Source organism: Aquarana catesbeiana, linkage group LG07 (genome assembly GCF_042186555.1).
Source record: "Aquarana catesbeiana isolate 2022-GZ linkage group LG07, ASM4218655v1, whole genome shotgun sequence".
In the NCBI taxonomy this organism is placed as follows: domain Eukaryota; kingdom Metazoa; phylum Chordata; class Amphibia; order Anura; family Ranidae; genus Aquarana; species Aquarana catesbeiana.
Window position 1 is genome coordinate 329,816,203 of NC_133330.1, and position 27,340 is coordinate 329,843,542.

The 27,340-nt window shown below is 42.6% G+C and overlaps 1 protein-coding gene across 1 annotated transcript in view; it reads left to right on the forward strand.

The window, feature by feature from the left end:
- TM2D1 (TM2 domain containing 1) overlaps positions 1-11,142 on the forward strand; it is a 31,451-nt gene extending 20,309 nt beyond the window's left edge. The window contains exons 6-7 of the mRNA XM_073593835.1: positions 6,661-6,778; positions 10,309-11,142. Coding sequence (XP_073449936.1) covers positions 6,661-6,771 — 111 coding nt within the window. The 3' untranslated portion in view covers positions 6,772-6,778; positions 10,309-11,142. The remainder of the gene's footprint in view (positions 1-6,660; positions 6,779-10,308) is intronic.
- Positions 11,143-27,340: the final 16,198 nt, after the last annotated feature.

Genomic DNA, 27,340 nt, shown 5'->3' on the forward strand with positions numbered 1-27,340 from the left:
AATTTTTTTCGTTTGTTGCATCTTATATTTTTGCTCATTTTTTTTCTTTGTATACACTAAGCTATTAGGACACCTTTGGGGGGTCACACCATCACTGGTTTCAAACACATTAACATTTTTTATTGATTTTTAGCGCCTCTTATTTTTTCTTTGGGTGCCTGGAGGAGATTTGTGGTAGTATAGGCACACTAGATTAAATATATTTTTTATATATATATATATATATATATATATATATATATATATATATATATATATATAATATTATTGTTATTTATATATATATATATTTTTTTTACAAATACTTTTTATTTAAATTTTTCAAAATTGAACAAGACCTACATAAAATAATTTTTTTTTTTAGGTAGAGATAACCGCTTCCCGACCACCTCACGCAGATATACTGCGGCAGAAGGGCACATACAGGCAGAATCATGTACCTGTACGTTGCCCTTTAGGAGGCGGCTTGCGGGCGCACGCGAGCTTCGTGAGACATCGAGTCCGCGGGGATATCCGCGATCGTCTCACAGAGAGGAAGAACGGGGAGATGCTGATGTAAACAAGCATCTCCCCTGTCTGCCTAGTGACACTGATCACAGCTCCCTGTAATTGGGAGCGGTGATCAGTGTTGTGTCACACATAGCCCCTCCCCCCTACAGTTAGAATCACTCCCTAGGACACACTTAGCCCCTACAGCGCCACCTAGTGGTTAACCCCACTGCCAGTCACATTTACACAGTAATCAATGCATTTTTAATTGCACTGATTGCTGTATAAATGTGAATGGTCCCAAAATCGCGCCAAAAGTGTCTGATCTGTCCGCCATAATGTCGCCGTCACAATAAAAATCGCTGATAGCCGCCATTACTAATAAAAAAAAAAATATTAATAAAAATGCCATAAAACTATCCCATATTTTGTAAACGCTATAACTTTTGCGCAAACCAATCAATAAACACTTATTGCGATTTTTTTTTTTTTTACCAAAAATATGTAGAAGAATACGTATCGGCCTAAACTAAGAAAAAAAAATATTTTTTTATATATTTTTGGGGGATATTTATTACAGCAAAAAGTAAAAAATAATGCTTTTTTTTTTTTTTTTTTTTTTTTTTTTTTCAAAATTGTCGCTTTTTTTTTTGTTTATAGCACAAAAAATAAAAACCGCAGAGGTGATCAAGTAGCACCAAAAGAAAGCTCTATTTGTGGGAAAAAAAGGATGTCAATTTTGTTTGGGACCCACGTCGCACGACCACGCAATTGTCAGTTAAAGCGACGCAGTGCCGAATCGCAAAAAGTGCTTTTGAAGTTTGTAGTGTACACTCACACAACCATTAATCAGTAGACTTATGAAACGCTCATCCATATGACAGTCGCATAATAAGCACTGTGACATCATCAACAATATTGACAGGTTATTCATACAAAAAAAAACAAAAGGGGGAAAAGATTTTTTAAACAGAGCCCACCCACTTCTAATAATCGTATTATCATAATGCCAGTACTACAAACCCAGCAAAAATAAAAGACCTTAAAGAAAAGGAGTAACAAAGTGTGTTGCATCTCATTCTCCTCACCAAATAACCAAAATCGGTATGAAGTAGAGCACCGCTCATTAAAGCGGAACCTTCAGTCATTTTTTTCATCTTTCCATCTATTAAATCTTCTGCCCTTGTTGTGGTTTTAACTTTGGATAGTAAAATTTTTTTTCTGCCAGTAAATCCCTTATACAGCCCACTTCCTGTTTCTTGTCTGGTCATTAGCCTAGGGAGAGAGAGAGAGAGAGAGTTTTTCCAGGATAGGAGGGGGGATGAGTCATAAGAGGGCCAATGAGAGCTGCCGAGCTGGAGGTGTGTCTGTGTAAATCCAGGCAGTGTACAGGCAGCAGCTTCAGCTGCCCACAGTTAAAATGGCTGCAGCCAGACTCAGTGGAGGGAGATTTCTGCAACATATTTGGCAAGTACAGAATCCCAGTATATATAAAATAATATGCAAAGTGGTTGGAGGGAAGCTTCAGAATGGCAAAGATGTTTTTATTACAAATTATGTGAGCAGACTGCAGTTCCTCTTTAAAGAGTTTGTTAACCCCCCCCCCAAAAAAAAAAAACAGATCCTGTTCCCTTAAAGCATGTTATACAGCACAACGCTTGTGCTGTGTCATTTGGCCCCCTGTATACCCTAAAAAAAAACCTGGCTAATCCTGCCTGGCTATACCCCCCCCCCTTGCAATAACTGACCACGGTAATCATGGTGGCTGAGCCCTGATACTGTGGTCTGTTTTCGTGATTCTTTCAGCCACAGCCCTGCTATCTGCAGCTCTCCCTGTGTCTCTCTCCTCTGTCCTCCTCCCCCCTCCCCTCCTTGCTCGTACCAGCCCCTAGCTGCTCTCATATGTGCTACTAAATAGTCTTATCCCCTCTGTACCATTATAACATGTGTGCCTGTGTAATGTAAAAAAATTCGGTGATCTGTACCTGTATAAACACAGCTCCCTTCGCTGAGCTGATTGTTGGCACTCTCTCTCCCCCTCCTCCCCGGCTGATGACAGCGGGAGGGCTTGGCCCCGCCCAATGCAGCTGTGAACCGAAGAGAGGAGAGGAGAGGAATCAGCTGAGCACTCAGAGGGAAAAAGTATACAGTGGAATCTTGGTTTATGAGTAACGCTGTTAACGAGCGTTTTGAAAGACGAGCAACTTTTTTTTTTTTTTAAATTCTGACTCGGTTTACGAGTGTTGTCTCGCAAAACAAGCAGAATTCAAGCCATTGGGCGGTGCAGTACCACATTTGGCCAGAGGTGCGGGGGCGCCGGGAACACTCGGAGCCTTTTGGAAATACTCAAACACTCAGAAATATTCCATTCCCGAATGTGTTTCTGAGTTCAGCCAAACTTTCCCTGAGTATTTCCAAGGTTCTCCAGTGCCCCCCCTCTCACCTCTGGCCACATGCGGTATTGCATGTAATAGAAGTCAATGCGGAATGAATTATCTTCGTTTCCATTGACTTCTATGGGGAAACATCGCTTTGATATGGGAGTGCTTTGGATTACAAGCATTCTCCTGGAACGGATTATGGTCGTTATCCAAGGTTCCACTGCATTCCATGGAAGTGGGTTAACAAACTCTTTACGTTCCTCATGCCATGGTGTTTTACACAGTAAAGAACCAATTTAGAGGTTCCCCGGGAAAAATATGTTCAATAGTGAACATAACTAGCACTCTTAAGGAAACCAAGGAAAAAGGGGGCTACTACACCTGGCATCACCATCCAAGGTTCCCAGAACTTATTAGGAGTACCTCTCTGTGTGTAGAGTTGTTGTTCTCTCAGTAGGGTGGCATTAACCTTCTGCGGTTATTTTTTTTTTTTTTTCTTTAAAAGGTTAACTTCTCCTTTTTAAGAAATATTGCCTGATTGTAAATCAGACACGCTAAGTACAATCCATCAGATGTTAATACTTATAATTTGAATTAACATAAATATTGCCTCTGACATTTGCTTCCTGGGCTGTGGTCCCAGAATTCGGTCCAAAACAGACAAAGCTTTTTTTTTTTTTTTCCTTTTTTTTTTTCCTTTTCCTTTTTTTTTTTTTTTTTTTTAACGAAAAAGCCATAAGGAAGCCCCAGCAGCAGAGATCGCGTTCCTCTAAGAAGATAATGGCAGGTTTCAGGATTCCGCCGTCATTGTGTGCCGAATAAGATGGTTAGTGTAAATTACAGCGGCATTTCAATGTGTTCCTGCGGTCAGCAGCCAAGCTGTCTGTAGAGGGTCCAGGAGGCCGGCACAGAGCCGGCTGTGTGTACATTGCACTGGAAATAGACCCGGCCACACAGATCCTGGAATTCAGCTCTAGGCTGGCCTCCGCTTCCTCTGGTGCCTTAGTCGGTGCCGCCTATGGTTTGCTTACCAGAGTTCATTTATCAGTAACTGGAGCAGGATAAATAGTGGTGGAGTTGTTACTGAAGAAATGTGCAATTACCTAATATAAAAAAAAAAAAAATGCAGGCTCTTTAAAGCTGAACTCTGTGAAAACCTTTCCATGGATTTACACAGCCCTGCCACACAGTACAGTCCTATCTAGGAGGGCTGCAAACCCGATTTTGCTCTTTTGCCATTCAGTAACACTTACAGGTCTTGCAGCCCCCCCCCCAGCCTGTGACTGGGTAGGAAAAGACTAGTGAGCTCATCTGTCACTCTCTGCTGTCTCCTCCTAGCAGAAGAGATTGGCTCCATGTGCTGCTTCTCCGTCACCCAGGCTGAGCTCTGCTGTAAAGGGACTGATACCAGGTCAGATTTAGTACTTTGCTAGCATTGATGATCTCTTAATTACAGAGCTGCATTCATTTTTTATTATAACTGCCTGGAGTTTAGCTGCAAGCAATATATTTTGAGCCTTTTAGTCGCCTTCCCACCATAACCTTTCTGGATATACTTTTCTGGTTGCTCCCCAACTCCTACTCCCCAGAGCAGTGTTCATTTTGGCATCAAATTTTGATTTAGTTTTAATTATAGTCTTTTGACTAAAATGCCATTTTAGTTTTAGTCATTTGCAATTGTTTTAGTTGCATTTATTCAACTAAAATCCCCAGTACATTTTAGTTGAATAAAATCATTTTAGTCAACTAAAATCAAATGTGTTTAAGTAAATTGCAATGAAGTATTTAAGAATTTTTCTAGAATTTCCAAACTCATTATATACTCCTGGAGTAAAAAAAATCTAATCATGTTATGTATGGTATTAAGTTTTGAACAAACTCACAGATACAGATTTAGCCACTCTGGATGGTCTGAGGAGGCCTGTAATGCTGCACAGTGCTCTGGATGGTGGTCTGAGGAGACCTGTAATGCCGCCCTGTGCTCTGGACGGTGGCTGTAATGCCGCACAGTGCTCTGGACGGTGGCTGTAATGCCGCACAGTGCTCTGGACGGTGGCTGTAATGCCGCACAGTGCTCTGGACGGTGGCTGTAATGCCGCACAGTGCTCTGAGACGGTGGCTGTAATGGCGCACAGTGCTCTGGGACGGTGGTTGTAAAGGCGCACAGTGCTCTGGGACGACGGTGGCTGTAATGGCGCACAGTGCTCTGGGACGACGGTGGCTGTAATGGCGCACAGTGCTCTGGGACGACGGTGGCTGTAATGGCGCACAGTGCTCTGGGACGACGGTGGCTGTAATGGCGCACAGTGCTCTGGGACGACGGTGGCTGTAATGGCGCACAATGCTCTGGACGGTGGCTGTAATGGCGCACAATGCTCTGGACGGTGGCTGTAATGGCGCACAGTGCTCTGGACGGTGGCTGTAATGGCGCACAGTGCTCTGGACGGTGGCTGTAATGGCGCACAGTGCTCTGGACGGTGGTCTGAGGAGGCCTGTAATGCCGCCCAATGCTCTGGATGGTGGCTGTAATGCCGCCTGGTGGTCTGAGGAGGCCTGTAATGCTGCACAGTGCTCTGGGCGGTGGCTGTAATGCTGCACAGTGCTTTTGACAATAGTCTGAGGAGGCGGCCTGTAATGCGCGCACACACAGTGTTCTGGACGGATGGTAGTCTAAAGGGGAGGCCTGTGATTGTAATGTACACACCCACAGTGCTCTCTACCCTGGATGGTAATCGTCGGGACTCTCGTCGGGAGGCCTGGAATGCACAATGCTGCTCTGGACGGTCATCTGGGGACTCTGAGGCCTATAATGCTGGCTGCACAGCCTGCTAACTGCTGCTAAGCGAATCGCGCTACGGGCTCAAGTTGCTTGCTCGAAGTGGAGCTCTGTGGAAACTGGAAGTACACGAGGATAAAGAGAGTTTAACAAAAACAGATTTGATTTTCATCGGTTTTCCTCAGTGGACGAAAATGTGGTGTACTTTTTCGTTTAGTTTAAATGCTGCTGACGAAATTTTTTGACAAATGTTTTCGTTGACAAAATGAACACTGCTCCAGAGAAGCCATGATATCCATACACAGCACTGATGATGGCCATCAAGCCTGAAACTGCTGTATGCATAAATGGCTTTATTGTATTTAATTATGTCATGACATGCAGATACCTGCTAGTCTACCAATATTACAGATTCTGCTACACACCAGTTTAGTAGAGGGGTTTCTATATCTATCCTCTCTCCCCTCTTTTCTTTCTTCCATCGCTCCTTCTTTCATCCCCACTACTCTCTCTATACCTCTCTCCACCATCTCTTATTTCTGTGAATCGTTTCTCTTTCCTCTTTCTCTTTTATCCCTCTCTTTTTTTTCTTTTCTCTTTCCTCTTCTTTCTCGTTCCTCTTCTTTCTCTTTCCTCTTTCCTTTTTCCTTTTTTTTTTCTTTCTTTTTATTTCTCTTTTCTTTTCTTTTTCTTTTCTTTTCTTCTCTTTTCCTTTTTTTTTTTTTTTTCTCTTTTTTTCTTTTTTTTCTCTTTTCTCTTTCCTCTTCTTTCTCTTTCCACTTCATTCTCTTTTTTTTTTCCTCTTTTTCCTCTTCTTTTTTTTTTCTTTCCTTTTTTTTTTTTTTCTCTTTCCTCCTTTTTTTTTTTTTTTTCTCTTTCCTTTTTTTTTTTTTTCTCCTTTCTCTTTCCTCTTTCTCATTCCCCTTTTCTCTTTTTCAAAAAAACAAAACAACGTATTGCTTTTTATAGATGAACCTAAGCAATTTTAAAACATGAAGTTTTTCCTTTTTGCAGATTGTTGGCCCGTCTGATGGATCGAGCTACATCATTGACTACTACGGAGCCAGGCTCATCCGATTAAGTATTAATAATGAAACATTCAGAGAGACCCAGTTATATCCATGAGCTGTGTGTAAGTTGCTTGTCGTAATGGGAAAAAAACATTTATTCTATTATGTATTGATGAGTGATTTTAGTATATTGGATCTTTTATCTTGTTGCCAGTATAGATGAGACACTGAAAGACAAAACGGCTTGCTGACTGCGGATTGGTTGCCTGTATCCCTAAGCCAATCAGACTTGTGTTTTTTGTTTTATTGTCTCATGTAATGACGTTAGACTTCTCAAGCACAGTTGTTGGTACTGTTTTTAAATTTTTTAATTTAAATTATACATGGCTGGCAGCTTCTCAGGATATAATACTTTGTTTAGGGAGGTGTGAAAAAGAGATTACATAGGCTATGGTCCCACCAACTTCCTCCCTGCCGCTTTTAGTATTGGTCACTGAATCCTGAATACTGCTGATTTTTTACATTTTTTTTTTTTCTGGTTTATTCTGCCAGGCACCGCTCGTTTTAGTGGCGCTTTACCGTCGTCTTAGCGGTGCTTTTCAGCCGCTAGACGGGCACTTTTAACCCCCGCTAGTTTCCGAAGAAAGGGTCAAAACCACCTGTGTTGCTGCGCTTTCGAAGTGCTGCCCGTTCAGTCCAATGGGCAGGAGCGGTGTATACAGCACTCCTACACCGCCCTAAAGATGCTACTTGCGGGTCTTTTTTTTTTCCCCATCCCGCAAGCGCACCGCCCCATTGTGAAAGCACTCATGCTTTCACATTCGGGCGGCATGGGAGGCGGTTTACAGGCACTATTTCTAGCGCTAAAAACCCTGAAAACCGCCTTCAGTGTGAAAGGGGTCTTAAGGGTTTTCACCTTTTAAGATCCCTTTCACACTGAGTCAGTTTTCAGGTGTTTTTAGCGCTAGAAATAGAGCCTGTAAAGCGCCCGAAAACTGCCTCTCATGCCTCCCCAGTGTGAAAGCCCGAGTGCTTTTACACAGGGGCTGTGCGCTTGCGGGATGGGGAAAAAAAATCCTGCAAGCAGCATCTTTGGGGCAGTGAAGGAGCGCTGTATACAGCCCCCCAAGCCACCCCTGCCCATTGGAATGAATGGGCAGCGCTTCCGAAGCTCCGCAACACGAGCGCTTTTAACCCCTTCTAAAAGCGCCCCACTGTCGAAGATAAAGCGCCGCTAACTGACCTGTTGCCCCAGAGTGAAAGTATCCTAATGCATTCTTTGCATTAGGGTGAAAAACCTTCTAGTCAAACCCCTACCCTCCCCTTTTTTTTTTTCTTACCTGAACCCATCCGATCCAGCAATGTGCGGGAGCGCAGCATTGGCTCCCATTCTTGTCAATCAAATCCTGTGACACAGGAGTGTGGGGGGGAGGGGCCGAGTCCCGCTGTCTGTGTCAACAGATGCAGCAGCGGGACTCGGGATCGAGCCCGCACTGGTGCTCCCCGGGAAAGCAGTTTTCCGTGTGGGCACCCGATGAAGAGGAGGGGCCTGGACCACTGGCGCGGGACCCCAGAGGAAGAGGATCGGAGGGCTGCTCTGTGTAATAGTTTTGCACAGTGCAGGTAAGTATAGGCATGTTTGCAACAGGGTTTGCAACCACTTTAAATGATTGCAATTGTTACAACTTTTTAAGCTTTATCTTGAGGATTCCTGGATATTTGGAGGGTCACTGGAGATATGAAAGATCTGTAACCCACGGTGTTAGGTTGTAGTGCTACCTGAAGAAGTAGGGAATTTGGCAAAACAAAAGCACATCCGAAGGATGGTCAAATCCCCATCTGCTAGAGGCAGCTCAGTTTTTTGCCGAGCAAAAAGGGCCAAGTAAGGACCTAAGCTCCCTACTGGGAATCTTAGTTCTCTTCTTCCCTTTTTTTTTTTTTTTTTGCAGGGTATATTGCCTACTTTTGCCTTCAGGTTCTTCAATCAGCTGCTGACTGAGTGACAGGCTAAATACTATAGAACCCTGGTGCCTAACCTATGGCCCAGGAGCCACTTGCAGCCCTTTGGCACTTTTTGTGCGACCCATGCACAGAATTGCCCTGCTATAGATGTTCCCCAGCAGTCTCATGTAATGTGTTTCCTGAAGCATGTTCCCAGTCTGGAACAACTGCTATAAATTGTTGGGAATCTGACAGTCTCCTTCTAGCATGTCCACAGTCCCTGACCATCTCTTATACCAGGCTCGTAGTCTCTGACCATCTCCTGAAGCATTTTTGTGCTCTCTGACCATCTCTTGTAGAAGGCTCATAGTCTCAGACCATCAAGTATACAATGACCACAGTCACTGGTAGGGATGCACCGATACCATTATTTTTACGAGTACCGATACTTTTTTTTTTTTTTTTTTTTTTTTTAGTACTCGCCGATACCAATTACCGATACCTACCACAACTGTTTTGTTTACACTTCAGCTGTCAGCAATGCTACAAAGCATTGAAAAGTAATTTACAAATGAAATAAATAAATTTTGTTTTTTCATGTGAAATGTGTAGATATATGTTAATATATATGTGTGAAAATATTCACTAACAAAGCAAACAAAAAAAAAAAGTTTTAATTGTTTATCGTTGTAAAAAAAAAAAAAGCAGGAAAATAATAATTAAATGGAGTAGAATAGAGTTGTTTAAGGTCAATTAGAGTAAATTAAGGGTTAATAAGGGGTTAAACAGAGGAACATTTGTTCATCCCCACTGACGGCTCAAAGAACCGAGCCTGAAAGTATCGGTTTCAGGTATCGGTGCATTTGCAGGAGTACCGATACTTGTGCAAATACTCGGTATCGGCACCGATACTAGTATCGGTGCAACCCTAGTCGCTGGCTATCTCTTGTATCATGCCCATAGACTTTGACTATATCCCATTGTGTCTCTGCTGTCTCTGACACTGAGTATTTACTGAATATTATGTGTGGTCCATTGGCATCGTCGGGGGCCACACTTGAGGCCCCCATATCAAGAAAGTTGACTAACACTGCTATAGAACAGGGGTTTCCAAACTTTCTAAACAAAGGGTCAGTTTATTGTACTTCAGATTCTCTGGGGGCTGGAATGTGGCCAGTATGAGTAGAAAATGCTTAGGTGTCAATGGGAGTATACAATGCTTCATCATTGGCATTAGTTGGAGGAATAGTGAAAGTTGTTGATATCGGGGAAAGGATTAGTGCCCTATCATTGGTGTCAGAGGGAGGAATGGTGCTCTATTGTTGGTGCCCAAAGGCCGGATAAAAGCAACCAAAGGGCCAAATCTGGCACCTGGGCCACAGTTTGGAGGCCACTGGCCTACATGGATGAGACCAATCATTTATTGATGTCAATCTGAGGAATAGTCCCTTGTGTTAGGAGGAATAGTGCAAATGGTTGATATCAGGGGAAGGAATAATGCCCCATCATTGGTGTCAGTGGAAGGAATGGTTTCCTATTGTTGGTGCCCAAGGGCCTGATAAAGGCAAGCATCTGGCCCCTGGTCCGCAGTTTGGAGACCACCACTATAGAGCCTTGGAGTATCATTATAATTGTTACATCTTTTAAATCCAAGAAAAATTAAACCTCTTAATGTTTCCATCAATAAAAAAAACAATTCAATGTTTTACAGGCCTGAGAGCGTCTGGACGACCCCTGACAATTCACAGGCACCCATTGTGGATTTTCACCTTTTTGATGTCCAACAAGTGCTTGAAAGAAATGGAGGCCAAAACAACTGGGATTTCAGTGAATGGAGGAGGAGAATCAGTGTTGGCAGGTTTTATTGGCATAGCCTTTACAGACAGAAATGTGCAGCCTATGGAATTTCTACCCCCTGTCAAGATTTCTGTCTCTATCGAACTAAAATCCCCCCTGAAATGACCAACAATCGCCCACAAACAGAATGCCCCACCATATTTAGAAAACGCAACCCTCTGTCTCTGGAATCAATGGGGAATTTGCAAATATCTTATTTGTTGCTAACCTGGAAGATGAAATTCCAATTACCCAATTGCCCCCCAGTAAAAGCAAACCAGGCTCATACGATATGACCTATTCATAAAGTCAGAATCTTCGAGGAAGTATCTTTTTTTTTTTTTCAGTTTTTTCATCATTATAAAGCTGCTTTGGACTTTTTTTTTCCACTCATTGACTAATGGGAAAAATGGCTCAGTACAGAGAAATCTGCAGTTTAATAAAGACTTTATGCTGTTTTTTTTCATTTACAGCTTTTGCCACCCTGAAATGGGATTTATCCTTTTGATTTCTAATTACTGAACTAAACCTAATAAGGACAGATATCTGAAAACAGAAGTATGAGGATCTTTACATTAATCCATAATGCCAATTATGCCTCACTCAGGAGCCCCAAATATTGGTCTGCTCAAACTTCGGTGCATACAGTCATCTAGCTCTGGCCCAGTCCCTTCTGCACCTCCTTTTTGGCTCATCAATGTGATATGGGGGGGGGGGGGGGGGGGCGCTTCACTGACCAATAGGAAGGTAGGAGCAGCAGCCCCAGTGTCATCTTTCTCTTCTGATAACATTTGCATGATGGAGTACCCCAAGTTTTAGGGTTCACAGGATGTCCGAGTCCTATTTAAGTACCGGCAGACATATGTATGTGTATATATGTATGTGTATATATATGTGTGTGTGTATAATTATTATTATATTTTATATATATTATAATAAATAATATATATACCTAAACTCTCTTACTTTCCAAAAACATATTTATGCTCATCCAGTTCTGTTCAGCCAGTTCTTTAATCCAGATACCAGAGATCAGTCTTGCCCATTTACTTTTCATAGCTGCCGTTAAAACGACACAGCTTGGTCAAGAATATGATTGGATAGTGAAGCAGAAGCTTTACTGATGAAGCATATGTCGTACGTTTATGCTCTACCCTCCAATCGGCATACTGAATTTGTCAGATGTGCCATGCAGTAAAGCCTGATTGGCCCACTGTGTTGTCCCTTCCGGTCTTAATGCCAATCGGGCAACTTATAATTCTTAACTTCTTTCTTGTTTTTGGTTACTGACTCAGATTATTGACGCAAGAGGGTTAGGCAAGACAGCCAGGCAACTAGCATTTGCTGAAGGTTTGCAGCTTCCATGCTTCACTCTGGATTGGCTTTTTTTTTTTCTTTGGTTCAGCATTCTATCTGCTTTTTATACATTTTTTTTTTTTTTTTTTTTTTTTAACTTTTGATATTGCATCTTTCCATGTTGAAGTTTTGGCCCCTTTCAGACAGGGCGAATTCCATTCCGATCAGCTCGGAGTAAAGCGGGCGTTTGACACTTCTGGGTCTACCAAGTTACTGCAGATCTGACACGGATAGGACCCGCTCTGCTCTATGGGCGGCCAGCAGTAAATGGACTTTGTTGTCCTTTTACACCCAACTACCTCCTCCAGAGTCTTGATCCGTTCCCTTTAGCAGACCTGATTGGACCCAGAGGTAGGTGGATGTAAGCAGACGTAAGTCTGTTTTACATCCACTTGTCTATAGGGATGAATGGGCCTTTCCGATCAGACCCGCCTGAAAAACTGACAGGCGGACTTGAACGGGGATACCCGTGTGAAAGGGGCCTTATGGGGAGAAGTTGGCACCGAGGAAAGCAAAGGGCAATTATTTTGCCATTCTTTTTTTAAAAATACCCCCAAGTCCAAGGACAGACACACTGACTGAATAATAAAGGTTTAATAGAAGAATGAAGCTATGGAGCGCTGGACCCTGGTCTTGGCGAGTTTTCCAACCAAGTTTGGTCATCCATGTGGGTGCAGCTCTCTAGTGCCCAGAGGGCCCTGACACTGCTTTCTGGGTAACGGTCTTGGATTTGATTGACAAAAAAGAGCACCAAACTGTTGTTGAGAGTCCAGAAAAAATGTATTTTCCACAATAAATGAAAAAAAAAACATCCTATGCATTTTAGGGGTTTTTAATGGTTCCCCTTCCCCAATCATTAGGGCTTAGAGGTTACATTTTATTTGCATACTTAAAGTGGTTCTAAAGGCTCCAGGTTTTTTTTTTACCTTTGTGCATTTTTTGCATAAAGGTAAAAAAACTTTCTCTGTGCAGCAGCCCCCCCCCCCAATACTTACCTGAGCCCCATCTTAATTGAGCGAGCTGCACGAGAGCCTTGGCTCTCCAGGGGCTCTCCCTCCTCATTGGCTGAGACGGCTGGGGAGCCAATGGCTGTTAATTATAGCCAGTGAGCCAATGGGGGGGGGGGGGGGCGCGCCAAAACGTGGCTCTGTATGTGAATGAACACTCGGGGCCGCAACTTGCGAACAAGCCTGCTTGGGTGCCCCCATAACAAGCTGCTTGCTCTGGGGACACTCGGCAGGAAGGAGGGGCCAGGAGCATCGGCAGGGAACCCGAGAAGAGGAGAATCGGGGCTACTCTGTGCAAAACCACTGCACAGAGCAGGTGAGTAGGACAAGTTTCTTCTTAAAAAAAAAATATAGCCTTTAATATAACTTTAAAACCAAAGTGTAATCTAACTATATTTTGCTTTCCTTGTCCTTCCTCATCTTCCCCAACATGTTAATTACATGTTTTAAATAAAGCCTTTCCATTTTCATTATGTTTCTTATTTTGGACCATAATAAGGTAAGCCTTATTATAGGCTTACCTATAGGTAAAAATAGATCAGGGGGATTTACAACCACTTTTAAGCAACCTATCAAATGTAACCTCAAGTTTTCGAGCTTTCATCTAGATTCCCCCTCAGGATAAGTCCTGAGGAAGGTCAACCCAAAAAAAAATTAAAAACCCTAAACGCGTTTTTTGTCTTTTTTTTTTTTTTTTCTTTTAAATCATTGTTTTGTTTTTTAAACCATCAGTAGTTTAGCGCTTTTATTTAATTTATCAGATTCATGGATAATAAGCCGTCTGACCTCACCCTTCCACGCTGCGTTTCCCTCATCGGAACAGACTGATCATTTCGGTCTCTGAATTGGGGGGGGGGCTGCACAGTGCTCTGAGTAGCAAATGCAGTTTGCTGTGCTTACTCGGCTGAGAACAGTACATTGCCTTTAATCTATCATAGTGTTATCAGCATCTGCCAAGAGCAGCAACTTTGAAACATAAGGGATGAATTAGGTTTCGTACTCTTTGTGTTGCTGCGGCTAAATTATATTCCACCATTAGGTTTCTAGAGAACATTGTATTGATCCGGAATGTGCGAGGATCTTTTTTGCAGCTCAGAGATATGTGGAAGGACTTGGCTGTAACTCTTTGTTTTGCCGTCCGTTCTCCTCTTTAAAAGGGGGAATCCACTGAGTGTTTGAGTTGCCGATGAGAAGTTGGTACAAAAGTAACTTTTTCATGTAATTTTTTTTTACTTATCGTTGCCTTTGCCGTATTTTCACAATAATTCCTTTATAAAAATGAAGGTTCCCTCTCTGGAGGTATCCATATTTCTGAACAAGCAGTCCGTGTCTTTGCTAAATGGCTGAGGACAAACCAATCTCGGTAAAACGACCACTTAAAGTGGTTGTAAACCCTTACAGACCACTTTTACCTGCAGGTAAGCCTAGATTAAGGCTTACCTGTAGGTGCAAGAAACATCTCCTAAACCTACATGGAGATATTTCCAAAAGACAGGCACCGATGTCTACAGGCGCATGCGCCGTAGACAACGGCGCACTGAGCGTGCCGTCTCGAACGGCGATCATGCCGTTAGTGGCGGCACCAGCGCGCATGATCGCGGGAGTGACATCATCGCGGCTACGGCCAATCACAGCGCCGGAGCCGCGATATCCGTAAAGAAGATGGCCGCTTCGTAGGAGAAGGGAGGGCGGTGACATGGCAGGCTCCCTTGTCAGGTAAGTGACACATAATAGGCTACTAGTAGTAGCCCATTATGCTTTACCGTTGCAGGGAAACAAAGGGGAAGTAAACGCATTAGGGTTTACTTCCTCTTTAAAGAGGAGCTTGAGACTCCCCCCAAAAAATTAAGTCAGCGGCTACAAATACTGTAGCTGCTGACTTTTAATATAAGGACACTTACCTGTCCCAGGGATCCAGCGATGTCCCCACCCCAAACAGGTTCTTCAATCTGCTTCGAGTGCAGAACCCGGCATAGCAAGTAAGGGAAACCGGAAGGGAAGCCTTGTGGCTTCACAGACTGTTTCCTAGTGCGCATATGCGAGCCGCGCTGCGCCTTGTGAATGGTTCCAAAGTTTTTTTAGGACCTGTGATGCGTCCAAGAAGAAGGGGGACCGAGCTTTCAGGTCAGATCGCCATGGCGATCTGAGCAGGAAGTGGGAACGGGTACCTGTCAAAACCAGGTATCCACCCCCCCACCCCCCCAAAAAGAAGTGCCAAATGTGGCAGTGGAGGGGTGCATATAAGCAGAGCTTCCCCTTTTGGGTGGAGCTCTGCTTTAAAGTGTCAAGCAACCCATACTGTAGATCAGTGGTTCTCAACCCTGCCCTGAAGTACCCCCAACAGGCCTTGATTTTGGAATTTCTTTTAGGCCCCTTTCACACTGGGGAGGGGGGCCGCGTCGGCGGTAAAGTGCCGCCATTGTTAGCGGCACTTTACCGTCGGTATTCAGCCGCTAGCGGGGCGGTTTTACCCCCCTCTAGAGGCCGAGAAAGGGTTAACAACGTATAACTCACACGAATTGTCGGTTAAAGTGACGCAGTGCCGTATCGCAAAAATTGCTCTGGTCAGGAAGGGGGTAAATACTTCCGGGGCTGAAGTGGTTAAAGCTGAAGACTGGGCAAATGGCGAAATACATATATGGGAGCTGTTTTTTTTTTTTTTTTCTCTGCCAAAGGATTTGTATTTGTGCCCATCCAGTTCTGACAATTACACAGTTCTGCCCCCACAGCACAGCCTTGTTTGGTAGGGCAAGAGACCTGATTTTTCTTTCGGCTGTGGTTAACTAGCACTCCCAGGTTTTGTCCCTCCCCCCCTCTAGCCTGCTACAGTGAAAGGAGAAACTGCAAACTCGCTCTGCTCTCTCCTCCTATCACCATGTGCCTTGTTTAGCACATAAGCACTGTAGCAAAGCTCCTTGTGCTGTGTTCTCCTTTTCCCAGACTGGACTCTGCTGTACGTGGGCTCAGGAAATGTAGGTTCTTGCAACGCTTGCATTTAAAAATAAATAAAATAATAAAACACAATGTAGCAATGATTATGTCTTTAATATATATGTGCAAGGAGTTCAGCTTAAACTCTTAACTTTGTTTTATGGTGCATCCACTGATTTGTTATGCTGTAAATATCTTTACTGTGAGTTTTCTTTTTTTTTTTTTACATGTTCATATTTTGTATATAAAGAACTATTTATTCAAAAAGAAGCTAAAAAATAAAAATTTGAGTGGAATATAAAATATATTCTGTCTGAAAGTGTCTTGCTTTTCTATTTTCCTTTTAAGGGGGAATTTAAAGAGAAACTTCACTCCCTCGTGCATTTATTTTATTTTTGTATATATTTTTTTTTTTTTCTACCTGTCATGCGACATTGTCTTCGATTCACATGCCAACCTGCCCAGTGGAGCTGCTTAGGAGTGACATGCAGGAAGCCACACCTCCCACCTTGGTCCACCAAGCTGTACCCACCAATCAGCTCCCACTGTATAATCAGAGCAGGAATGGATCGCCGGAGGGTGCGCGCCCCAGACCCAGAAGTGCAGGATCATGTACTAGGTACATTCGTGATCCTGCGCATTAGAGCCGTCGTATATATGTAAGTTTTATAGGGTCGGCAAACGGTTAAAGCGAATCTTCACTGCATTCGAGAACCAAAATCGCTATTTAATTCATTTTTACCATTCAAAGCAAAGCCCCCCCCCCCCCCCACATTCACCTGTGTCTCCATTATTTATTTTGGTGAGAGATCACTGATTCATGTAGCATAGAATACAAAATGGGAAATACCCCCAAAGAGGTTTTTTAGCAGCAAAATAATAAAATAATAATTGGAATTTTAAAATCTTTTATTATATCAAAAGGTGAAAGGCAAATTCATTGAGTTTTAAAAAATGAGCTCTGGTATGTGACATATAAATAACATGCATTTGCATATGTGTGCAGATTAAACCCCTGCTTTTAACGCATACTGTTAGACAGGTTATTTGGTTGTCGGCGGGCTGTTGGTAAGTTAAGCTTGGTTATTCCTTTGGCTTTATCCTTGGCCTTGTTTGTACCTGTTGTTCTTAGCCTTCTAATGCTTCTTACTGCGATAGCCAGCTATAGATGGGAGCAAGTGGTGTCTTTTTTTTTTTTTTTTTGTATCACTGGCGTGTTTTTTTTGGTCAGGCAATGCACTAACACCTTTGCAGCCATTGTGCTATATGCTGGGTGTTCAGTGTGCCCCTGTACCCTTTTAAGAAGAGGTGGCTCCCCTTCAGTCCACCTGCTCTCACCTATCCATCAAAATGCATGTGCCTCCACTGTAGGGACACTTATAAATTAGTTTTGGGTACCACAGATACCCGGGTGCCTTGACGAGGCTCTGTGGCTTACGCATGCGTTTGCAAATGCATGCGGACTAAACACCTGCTTTTAATACATACTGTTACAGGTTATTTGGTTGTCTCCAAGCTGGTGGTAAGTTAAGTTTGGTTTTTCCCTTGGATTTATCCTTGGCCTTTTTTGTACATATAAATAGCATAGCTACATAGTAGGTGAGGTCGAAAAAAGACACAAGTCCAACCTATGTGTGTGATTATATGTCAGTATTACATTGTATATCCCTGTATGTTACGGTCGTTCAGGTGCTTATCTAATAGTTTCTTGAAGCCATCGATGCTCCCCGCTGAGACCACCGCCTGTGGAAGGGAATTCCACATCCTAGCCGCTATTACAGTAAAAAACCCTCTACGTAGTTTAAGATTAAACCTCTTTTTTTCTAATTTTATTGAGTGGCCACATGTCTTATTAAACTCCCTTCCGCAAAAAAGTTTTATCCCTATTGTGGGGTCACCAGTACGGTATTTGTAAATTAAAATCATATCCCCTCTCAAGCGTCTCTTCTCCAGAGAAAATAAGTTCAGAGCTCGCAACCTTTCTTCATAACTAATATCCTCCAGACCCTTTATTAGCTTTGTTGCCCTACTTTGTACTCGCTCCATTTCCAGTACATCCTTCCCGAGGACAGGTGCCCAGAACTGGACAGCATGCTCCAGGTGCGGCCGGACCAGAGTCTTGTAGAGCGGGAGAATTATCGTTTTATCTCTTGAGTTGATCCCCTTTTAATGCCAATATTCTGTTTGCTCTTAGCAGCAGCTTGGCATTGCATGCCATTGCTGAGCCTATCATCTACTAGGACCCCCAGGTCCTTTTTCCATCCTAGATTCCCCCAGAGGTTCTCCCCCCAGTGTATAGATTGCATTCATATTTTTGCCACCCAAATGTATTCTTTTAAATTTTTCTACATTGAACCTCATTTGCCATGTAGTTGCCCACCCCATTAATTTGTTCAGATCTTTTTGCAAGGTTTCCACATCCTGCAGAGAAGTTATTGCCCTGCTTAGCTTAGTATCGTACGCAAATACGGAGATTGTACTGTTTACCCCATCCTCCAGGTCGTTTATGAACAAATTAAATAGGATTTGTCCCAGCACAGAACCCTGGGGAACCCCACTACCCACCCCTGACCATTCTGAGTACTCCCCATTTATCACCACCCTCTGAACTTGCCCTTTTAGCCAGTTTTCAATCCATGTACTCACCCTATGGTCCATGCCAACGCACCTTATTTTGTACAGTAAACGTTTATGGGGAACTGTGTCAAATGCTTTTGCAAAATCCAGATACACCACGTCTACGGGCCTTCCTTTATCTAGATGGCAACTCACCTCCTCATAGAAGGTTAATAGATTGGTTTGGCAAGACCGATTCTTCATGAATCCATGCTGATTACTGCTAATGAAATCATTCTTATTACTAAAATCTTGTATATAGTCCCTTATAGTATCGTACGCAAATACGGAGATTGAACTGTTTATCCCATCCTCCAGGTCGTTTATGAACAAATTAAATAGGATTGGTCCCAGCACAGAACCCTGGGGAACCCCACTACCCACCCCTGACCATTCTAAGTACTCCCCATTTATCACCACCCTCTGAATTCGCCCTTGTAGCCAGTTTTCAATCCATATAAAGAGAAAAAGGGGTGGAACACCTTATATTCATCCAAGGTAGGTTTGGGGTATAATCAGGATTAATTTAACCGGCCTATAGTTGCCTACCTGAAAAATTGTACCCTTTATACCACTAATCCATTGTTGATTGGAATGACAGTAAATGATCGACAATCAAAAATGGTTGTTCTAAGGACCAAATTAACATATGTAAAAAAGAGGGGAGGAGGGGAGAACCTCCAAAAGACAGTCCACTCAAGAACATACGGGTATTAACCTAAATATCTTTATTGATTATCCCAATTAAAACAGTATATCTATCCAAAACCATTAATTTAAAATTAAAACCTAGGACAAGGGTCCTACACAGCACTGGTGGCCACCGATGTTATCCACATACATAAATCACTCATGCATCCATACACACGTCAATTTCTAGGGAAGACCCGGGTCTAATCTATATTCCGTCTACTTCCCAAATAAAGTTTATAAATAGATTAGTTATTGCCACTTCGGTCCTCACTAAGTGAAGTGCAGGTGCTGGTGATTGAAAAGATATCCGTCCGGATATTAATGATGAGGAAAAACAAACTTCAATACATAGCAGGTTGATAAATAAAGTGTCCCCGTGTTACCGGCTGTATAGCAGCAGTTGAAGGGCAAGATTATATATTCGGTAAGGAAACAAACGGCAGATGGCAATAAATAGTGTGCCTCTGTGTATGTTGGAGCACTACATAGCTCACCGTTTGACGTCTTCAACCAGAAAGTTCCAGGGCCCATAGAGGACAGTAGTAGCCGCATTGACTTGGTGTGGGGGAGCAGACATGCGGTGTGCTCGCCTGTGCTGACAGGAGCTGTTGCTTCCGGGTCTTTCCGTGGGAAAGTACGGTGTGTCACAGGGTTCAAAAGTGTTCCGCGCTTGGTCTGTCAGTTTACCAGGGGAAGCGTTTAGTCTCAGTGTTCACCGCAGGGCTCAACCCGATGTCTTGAAAGTTTCTCAGATCGCTTCTGTATATTCAAAGTTGATTCCTCATCTGTGTGTGGAGATCCATGTCCCACCAATGCATAGGTTAGACGCTTACGCGTTTCACTTGTTGCCAAGCTTCTTCAGAGCATGTGCAGTGCCCACGGCTAGGTGCTTAAGTAGCCTGCCGATTAATGTTCAATATGCATTAATTATTGCCAACACCTGGGCACTGCAAACTAACCTAGATTTGCATTCACCACTAGTGCAATCACACACATACATACAGCTGTGTTTAGCGATTCAGATGGAACGTTAGTAGCTATTGTCAATAGGTTCCTCCAAATACTACAACCTCAATCTAATTGGTTCATGTATGGCTCACAAATAAACATCAGATAAAGAAAGGAAACAAATTATTAACTCCTATTGTTTAGGGCTTGTATCAAAACACTGTTTCCATTGTGTAGAGCTAAGGGTGCTATTTTTTATAAAGTGCTATTGTTACATTGTCAGCAATACATTATCCGAGAGCACTGCAGCTACAATCTAATCGGCTCATATGTGGTGTCAGTTGGAAATTTGAAAAGTTGGACATACTATTAGTAAGTTGTCAGCATTTTATTATCCACATATGGTATCGATCTCAGTATATCTCAGCATAGGGGAGGATGTGGATTTTCAATGAAGGGTTATTTTGTTTTGTTTCATAAATATAAACAGTCCAAGTTTTTTTTATTATTATTTATTTGTATCAGACGGGCCAAAAAAAGAGCCCTACATACAAATAGATCTTCCCTACTGACGAAACATACCAAAAAAGAAAAAGAAAAAACCTCAAGTCACCCTCCTTTTAAGGATCATCACCAAGTTTGGTGCACAGTGGGATCAGGTTAAGGAAGTGCTGGGTCGTCACTGGCACATCTTGTCTGAGGCCCCTATTTTGGGCAACTTTGTAAGTAACAAGCCGCTGCTCACTGCTCATAGAGCAACCAACCTGAGGGATCGTTTGGTGCATTCAGAGTACAATAGACCCAAAAAAACGTAATTGGCTGACCGATCTTCCACCTCTCAAGGGCATGTACCCTTGTGGTAGGTGTCATGTGTGTAGATATGTGGATCGAACGGATGTGTTCGCCAGCTCCGACGCAAAAAGACAGTTTGGAATTAACAGTTTTATAAACTGTACAACCACACGGGTAATCTACATGATAACTTGCCCGTGTGGTCTCATCTATGTCGGTAAAACCAAAAGAGAATTAAGAATCGGAGCTGGCGAACACATCCAGAGCATCCTCAATAAGGATGACGATCGACCCTTATCCTTACATTTCCTTGAAAAACATGGGGGTAAACCAGATGGCCTGAAGTGTAAAGGCATCTATAGACTTAATCTGCCCCATAGACGTGGAGACTTTGATAGGATATTGTATCAAAAGGAGAAGATGTGGATTTTCTATTTAAATAACATGCAGCCCTTTGGATTGAACAATGAATTCAATCTATCCCCTTTTTTGGAGCAATAAATTGGCTGTAAATATATATATAAAAAAACTTGGACTGTTTATATTTCTGAAACAAAACAAAATAACCCTTCATTGAAAATCCACATCCTCCCCTATGCTGAGATATACTGAGATCGATACCATATGTGGATAATAAAATGCTGACAACTTACTAATAGTATGTCCAACTTTTCAAATTTCCAACTGACACCACATATGAGCCGATTAGATTGTAGCTGCAGTGCTCTCGGATAATGTATTGCTGACAATGTAACAATAGCACTTTATAAAAAATAGCACCCTTAGCTCTACACAATGGAAACAGTGTTTTGATACAAGCCCTAAACAATAGGAGTTAATAATTTGTTTCCTTTCTTTATCTGATGTTTATTTGTGAGCCATACATGAACCAATTAGATTGAGGTTGTAGTATTTGGAGGAACCTATTGACAACAGCTACTAACGTTCCATCTGAATCGCTAAACACAGCTGTATGTATGTGTGTGTGTGATTGCACTAGTGGTGAATGCAAATCTAGGTTAGTTTGCAGTGCCCAGGTGTTGGCAATAATTAATGCATATTGAACATTAATCGGCAGGCTACTTAAGCACCTAGCCGTGGGCACTGCACATGCTCTGAAGAAGCTTGGCAACAAGTGAAACGCGTAAGCGTCTAACCTATGCATTGGTGGGACATGGATCTCCACACACAGATGAGGAATCAACTTTGAATATACAGAAGCGATCTGAGAAACTTTCAAGACATCGGGTTGAGCCCTGCGGTGAACACTGGGACTAAACGCTTCCCCTGGTAAACTGACAGACCAAGCGCGGAACACTTTTGAACCCTGTGACACACCGTACTTTCCCACGGAAAGACCCGGAAGCAACAGCTCCTGTCAGCACAGGCGAGCACACCGCATGTCTGCTCCCCCACACCAAGTCAATGCGGCTACTACTGTCCTCTATGGGCCCTGGAACTTTCTGGTTGAAGACGTCAAACGGTGAGCTATGTAGTGCTCCAACATACACGAAGGCACACTATTTATTGCTATCTGCCGTTTGTTTCCTTACCGAATATATAATCTTGCCCTTCAACTGCTGCTATACAGCCGGTAACACGGGGACACTTTATTTATCAACCTGCTATGTATTGAAGTTTGTTGTTCCTCATCATTAATATCCGGACGGATATCTTTTCAATCACCAGCACCTGCACTTCACTTAGTGAGGACCGAAGTGGCAATAACTAATCTATTTATAAACTTTATTTGGGAAGTAGACGGAATATAGATTAGACCCGGGTCTTCCCTAGAAATTGACGTGTGTATGGATGCATGAGTGATTTATGTATGTGGATAACATCGGTGGCCACCAGTGCTGTGTAGGACCCTTGTCCTATGTTTTAATTTTAAATTAATGGTTTTGGATAGATATACAGTTTTAATTGGGATAATTAATAAAGATATTTAGGTTAATACCCGTATGTTCTTGAGTGGACTGTCTTTTGGAGGTTCTCCCCTCCTCCCCTCTTTTTTACATAGTTTTCAATCCATGTACTCACCCTATGGTCCATGCCAACGGACCTTATTTTGTACAGTAAACGTTTATGGGGAACTGTGTCAAATGCTATTGCAAAATCCAGATACACCACGTCTACGGGCCTTCCTTTATCTAGATGGCAACTCACCTCCTCATAGAAGGTTAATAGATTGGTTTGGCAAGAACAACTCTTCATGAATCCTTGCTGATTACTGCTAATGATACCATTCTCATTACTAAAATCTTGTATATAGTCCCTTATCATCCCCTCCAAGAGTTTACATACTATTGATGTTAGGCTAACTGGTCTGTAATTCCCAAGGATGTATTTTGGGCCCTTTTTAACCACTTCCCTACCCGCCCATAGTCATATGACATCCACAGATGAGATCTCCCATCCTGGGTGGACGTCATATGACGTCCTGGGATTCCCGGCCGTCTAGGGGGCGCGCGCACCCGCCGCGTTCCTCGGGACCCGGTGCGTGTGCCCGGCGGCCGCAATGTCCGCCGGGCACCCGCGATTGCCCGTTAACCGGGCCGGCATGTGGATCTGTGTGTGTAAACACACAGATCCACAGCCTGTCAGCACTGAGGAGAGCGATCTGTGTTCCCAGAACGGAGGAACACAGATCGGTCTCCTCCCCTAGTGCGTCCCCTCCCCCTTCAGTTAGAATCATTCCCTAGGAAACATATTAACCCCTCCCCACCCCCTAGTGGTTAACCCCTTCACTGCCTGTCACATTTACACAGTAATCAATGTAATTTTATAGCATTGATCGCTGTATAAATGTGATTGGTCCCAAAAATGTGTCAAAAGTGTCCGATGTGTCCGCCATAATGTCGCAGTCACCAAAAAAAATTGCGATCGCCGCTAAAAAAAATAAAAAAATATATATTTTTTTAAAATGCCATAAATCTATCCCGTATTTTGTAGACGCTATAACTTTTGCGCAAACCAATCAATATACGGTTATTGCGATTTTTTTTTTTTACCAAAAATATGTAGAAGAATACATATCGGCCGAAACTGAGGAAAAAATGTGTTTTGAAAAAAAAAAATTGGGATATTTATTATAGCAAAAAGTAAAAAATATTGTGTTTTTTTCAAAATTATCGCTCTTCTTTTGTTTATAGCGCAAACAATAAAAACCGCAGAGGCGATCAAATACCACCAAAAAAAAGCTCTATTTGTGGTGAAAAAAAGGACGTTAATTTCTTTTGGGTACAACGTCGCACGACCGCACAATTGACGTTTGAAGTGCGACAGTGCTGAAAACTAAAAATTGGCCTGGGAAGGAAGGGGGTGAAATTGCCCGGTATTGAACCGGTTAAATATTGGTGCTACATTGGCTTTTCTTCAATCAGCTGGTACCATTCCAGTCAGTAGACTGTTAGTAAAAATTATGAACAATTTTCTGGCAAATACTTGACTGAGTCCCCAAAGTACCCGCGGGTGCAAGCCATCCAGTCCCGGTGATTTATTAATATTAAGTTTCCCAAGTCTAATTTTAATTCTGTCCTCAGTTAACCATGGAGGTGCTTCCTGTGATGTGTCATGAGGATAAACACTGCAGTTTTGGCTGCTGAAGCCCCCCGATTCACTCGTGAAGACTGAGGAGAAGAATAAATTCAATACCTTTGCCATCTCCCCATCCTTTGTAACCAGATGTCCTTCCTCGTTCTTTATGGGGCCACTATGGTCTGTCCTCCCTTTTTTTACTGTTTACATACTTAAAGAATTTCTTGGGATTTTTTTTTCTCTCCTCCCGCTATGTCTTTCATGTTCTATCTTAGTCGTCCTTATTGCACCCTTACATTTCTTGTTGCATACTTTATAAAGTCTGAATGCTGATGATGATCCCTCAACCTTGTATTTTTTGAAGGCCTTCTCCTTTCGTTAAGCCACCCAGGACTTTTGTTCGCTCTTTTAAATTTATTACCCAATGGGATGCATTAGCTAATGCCCTTATATAATATGCTCTTAAAGCAAACCCATCTCTCCTCTGTGTTCTTTGTTCCTAAGATTATATCCCAATGTATGCCTTCTAGCAAGGTTCGTAGTTTAGGGAAGTTGGCTCTTTTGAAATTCAGTGTCTTTGTATTGCCCTTATGTTTCCTATTTGTGTGGTTTATACTGAAGCCAATTGACCTGTGATCGCTGTTACCTAAATTGCCCCGTATTTCCACATCCGTGATCAGGTCTGTATTGTTGGTAATCAGTAGATCCAGTGATGCTTTATTTCTAGTTGATGCGTCTACCATCTGACCCATAAAATTGTCCTGTAAGACATTTAGGAACCGGCAAGCCTTAGACGAATGCGTGGTTCCTTCCACCCAGTCTATGTCTGGATAATTAAAAGCCCCCATTATAACACTTCCCATCCTTGCTGCTAATCCAAATTGTGATAGGAGATCGGTCTCCCCTTCCTCCCTCAGGTTAGGTGGCCTATAGCATACTCCCAGTATTATTTTCCCCTTAGCTTCATCCCTTTGGAGCTCTGCCCATAAGGATTCCACCTCCTCCCTAGCTCCCTTAGTGATGTCATCTCTCACATTCACTTGTACATTATTCTTGATATATAGGCATACCCCTCCCCCTTTTTTACCCTTTCTATCCTTGCGATAAAGGGTATACCCTTGAATGGTTACCAGCCAATCATGAGAGCTGTTGAACCAGGTCTCTGAAATTCCCACAAAGTCCAAATCCTCCTCGTACAACAGTATCTCTAGTTCACCCGTCTTGTCCGCCAGGCTCCTGGCACTGGTGAACATGCCACGTAGTTTAGACCGGTCGCATATTATCCTCTTATTGGGTGTTCCGAGATTGCAACTAGGACTTGCTACTATAGATAACATAATCCATCATTCTTGGTAATAAACAACACACAACGTGGAGAGGGAAACAAATAGTGTGTCGCTTAGAAAATAACGTGACACATAGGCCAAATAGGGGCAGTGAACCCAAAGACCTTCTCCACTGCCGCCATTCGATTTTAAAAGCGCTGATTTTATCTGCTAAATGTGAGTTTTCCTACTTTCATTAAACATTATTCTTTGTACTCTACGGAGTTACGCTATGTGGCCCTTTTTGTTTTTCCTCCTTTAAATCATCCTTATTACACATCCATGGACATCTGATTACTGTCCCTTATGAGACAAACCCATACAGACATCTTCATCTTGATGAGAGCCGGGAGTTTCCATTCTAGGCAATTGAAGGTTCCAGTGTCCATCTCCATTGGTTGTTTATACAACACAAGCCTGTTTGACTCACAGAACATATGTTCTTGTGTGTTCAAACGTTCCGGTAAGCCTCCTATATTTATAGTGGTGGTTCCCTTCACTTCAGCTACACATCCTGGTTCACTGTTGGGATATCTATAATGAAGCTTGTCACAAGAAAGTTTTAATTCTCCACAGGAAGCTTATGAACTATTTGCTGAAAATCGTCAGCTTTGTGTTCTTTTGGACATTCACTATATGTTTTTGTTTATCACTTATATATAATCTTTTGTTCAATTTTATTTCCCTTGTTATTTGGGTTCACTGCCCCTATTTGGCCTATGTGTCGCGTTATTTTCTAAGCGATACACTATTTGTTTCCCTTTGTTTTGCTATTTCTCTAATTTGCTGTGTTAGCTGCTATCTTTAGGGGCAGCGCTGAATTATTTGTTACACCAACACACAATGTGGAGCCCGTTGTTTACAAACATCACAACATGGACATCCACATGGTTACCCCAAAGCGTTTCGACCCCTAATGTTGTGGTCTTCTTCGGGGGGTGATTTATATTCTAAACGGAATATGGAACAAGGAGAAATAAAGATACATTTCGTAATTCTTCAACATTTTGTATTATGCATTACATCTCTCCAAAAGTGTGATGATACATTTCCTGTTTTTGGATGATGGAAGAGAGAAAAGAGCCTGTCCTACAACCAGAGTATACTTTAAAAAGTTGATTTCAGTGATCCTGAAGTCTCCTTATGCTGTCTCTACACCCTTCAGGCGAGCCCTGCCTCCAGAGAACTTACAAGAAGCCACGCTCCTGGACCTCTCAAGGAAAAAAAGGGGGGGGGGGAATGATGGATTATTTTATTTATAGGTCATATACCAGAGCTCATTTTTTTATTTTAGTGATCCTGAAGTCTCCTTTTGCTGTCTCTACACCCTTCAGGCGAGCCCCACCTCCAGAAAACTTACAAGAAGCCACGCTCCTGGACCTCTCAAGGAAAAAAAAGGGGGGGGGGGGGGGGAGGATGATGGATTATGTTATTTATATGTCGCATACCAGAGCTCATTTTTTGATTTCAGTGATTCTGAAGTCTCCTTATGTTGTCTCTACACCCTTCAGGCGAGCCCCGCCTCCAGAGAACTTACAAGAAGCCACGCTCCTGGACCTCTCAAGGAAAAAAAAAAAGGGGGGTGTGGGAGAATGATGGATTATGTTATTTATATGTCATATACCAGAGCTCATTTTTTTTTTAAACTCAATGAATTTGCCTTTTACCTTTTTGATACAATAAAAGATTTTAAAATTCC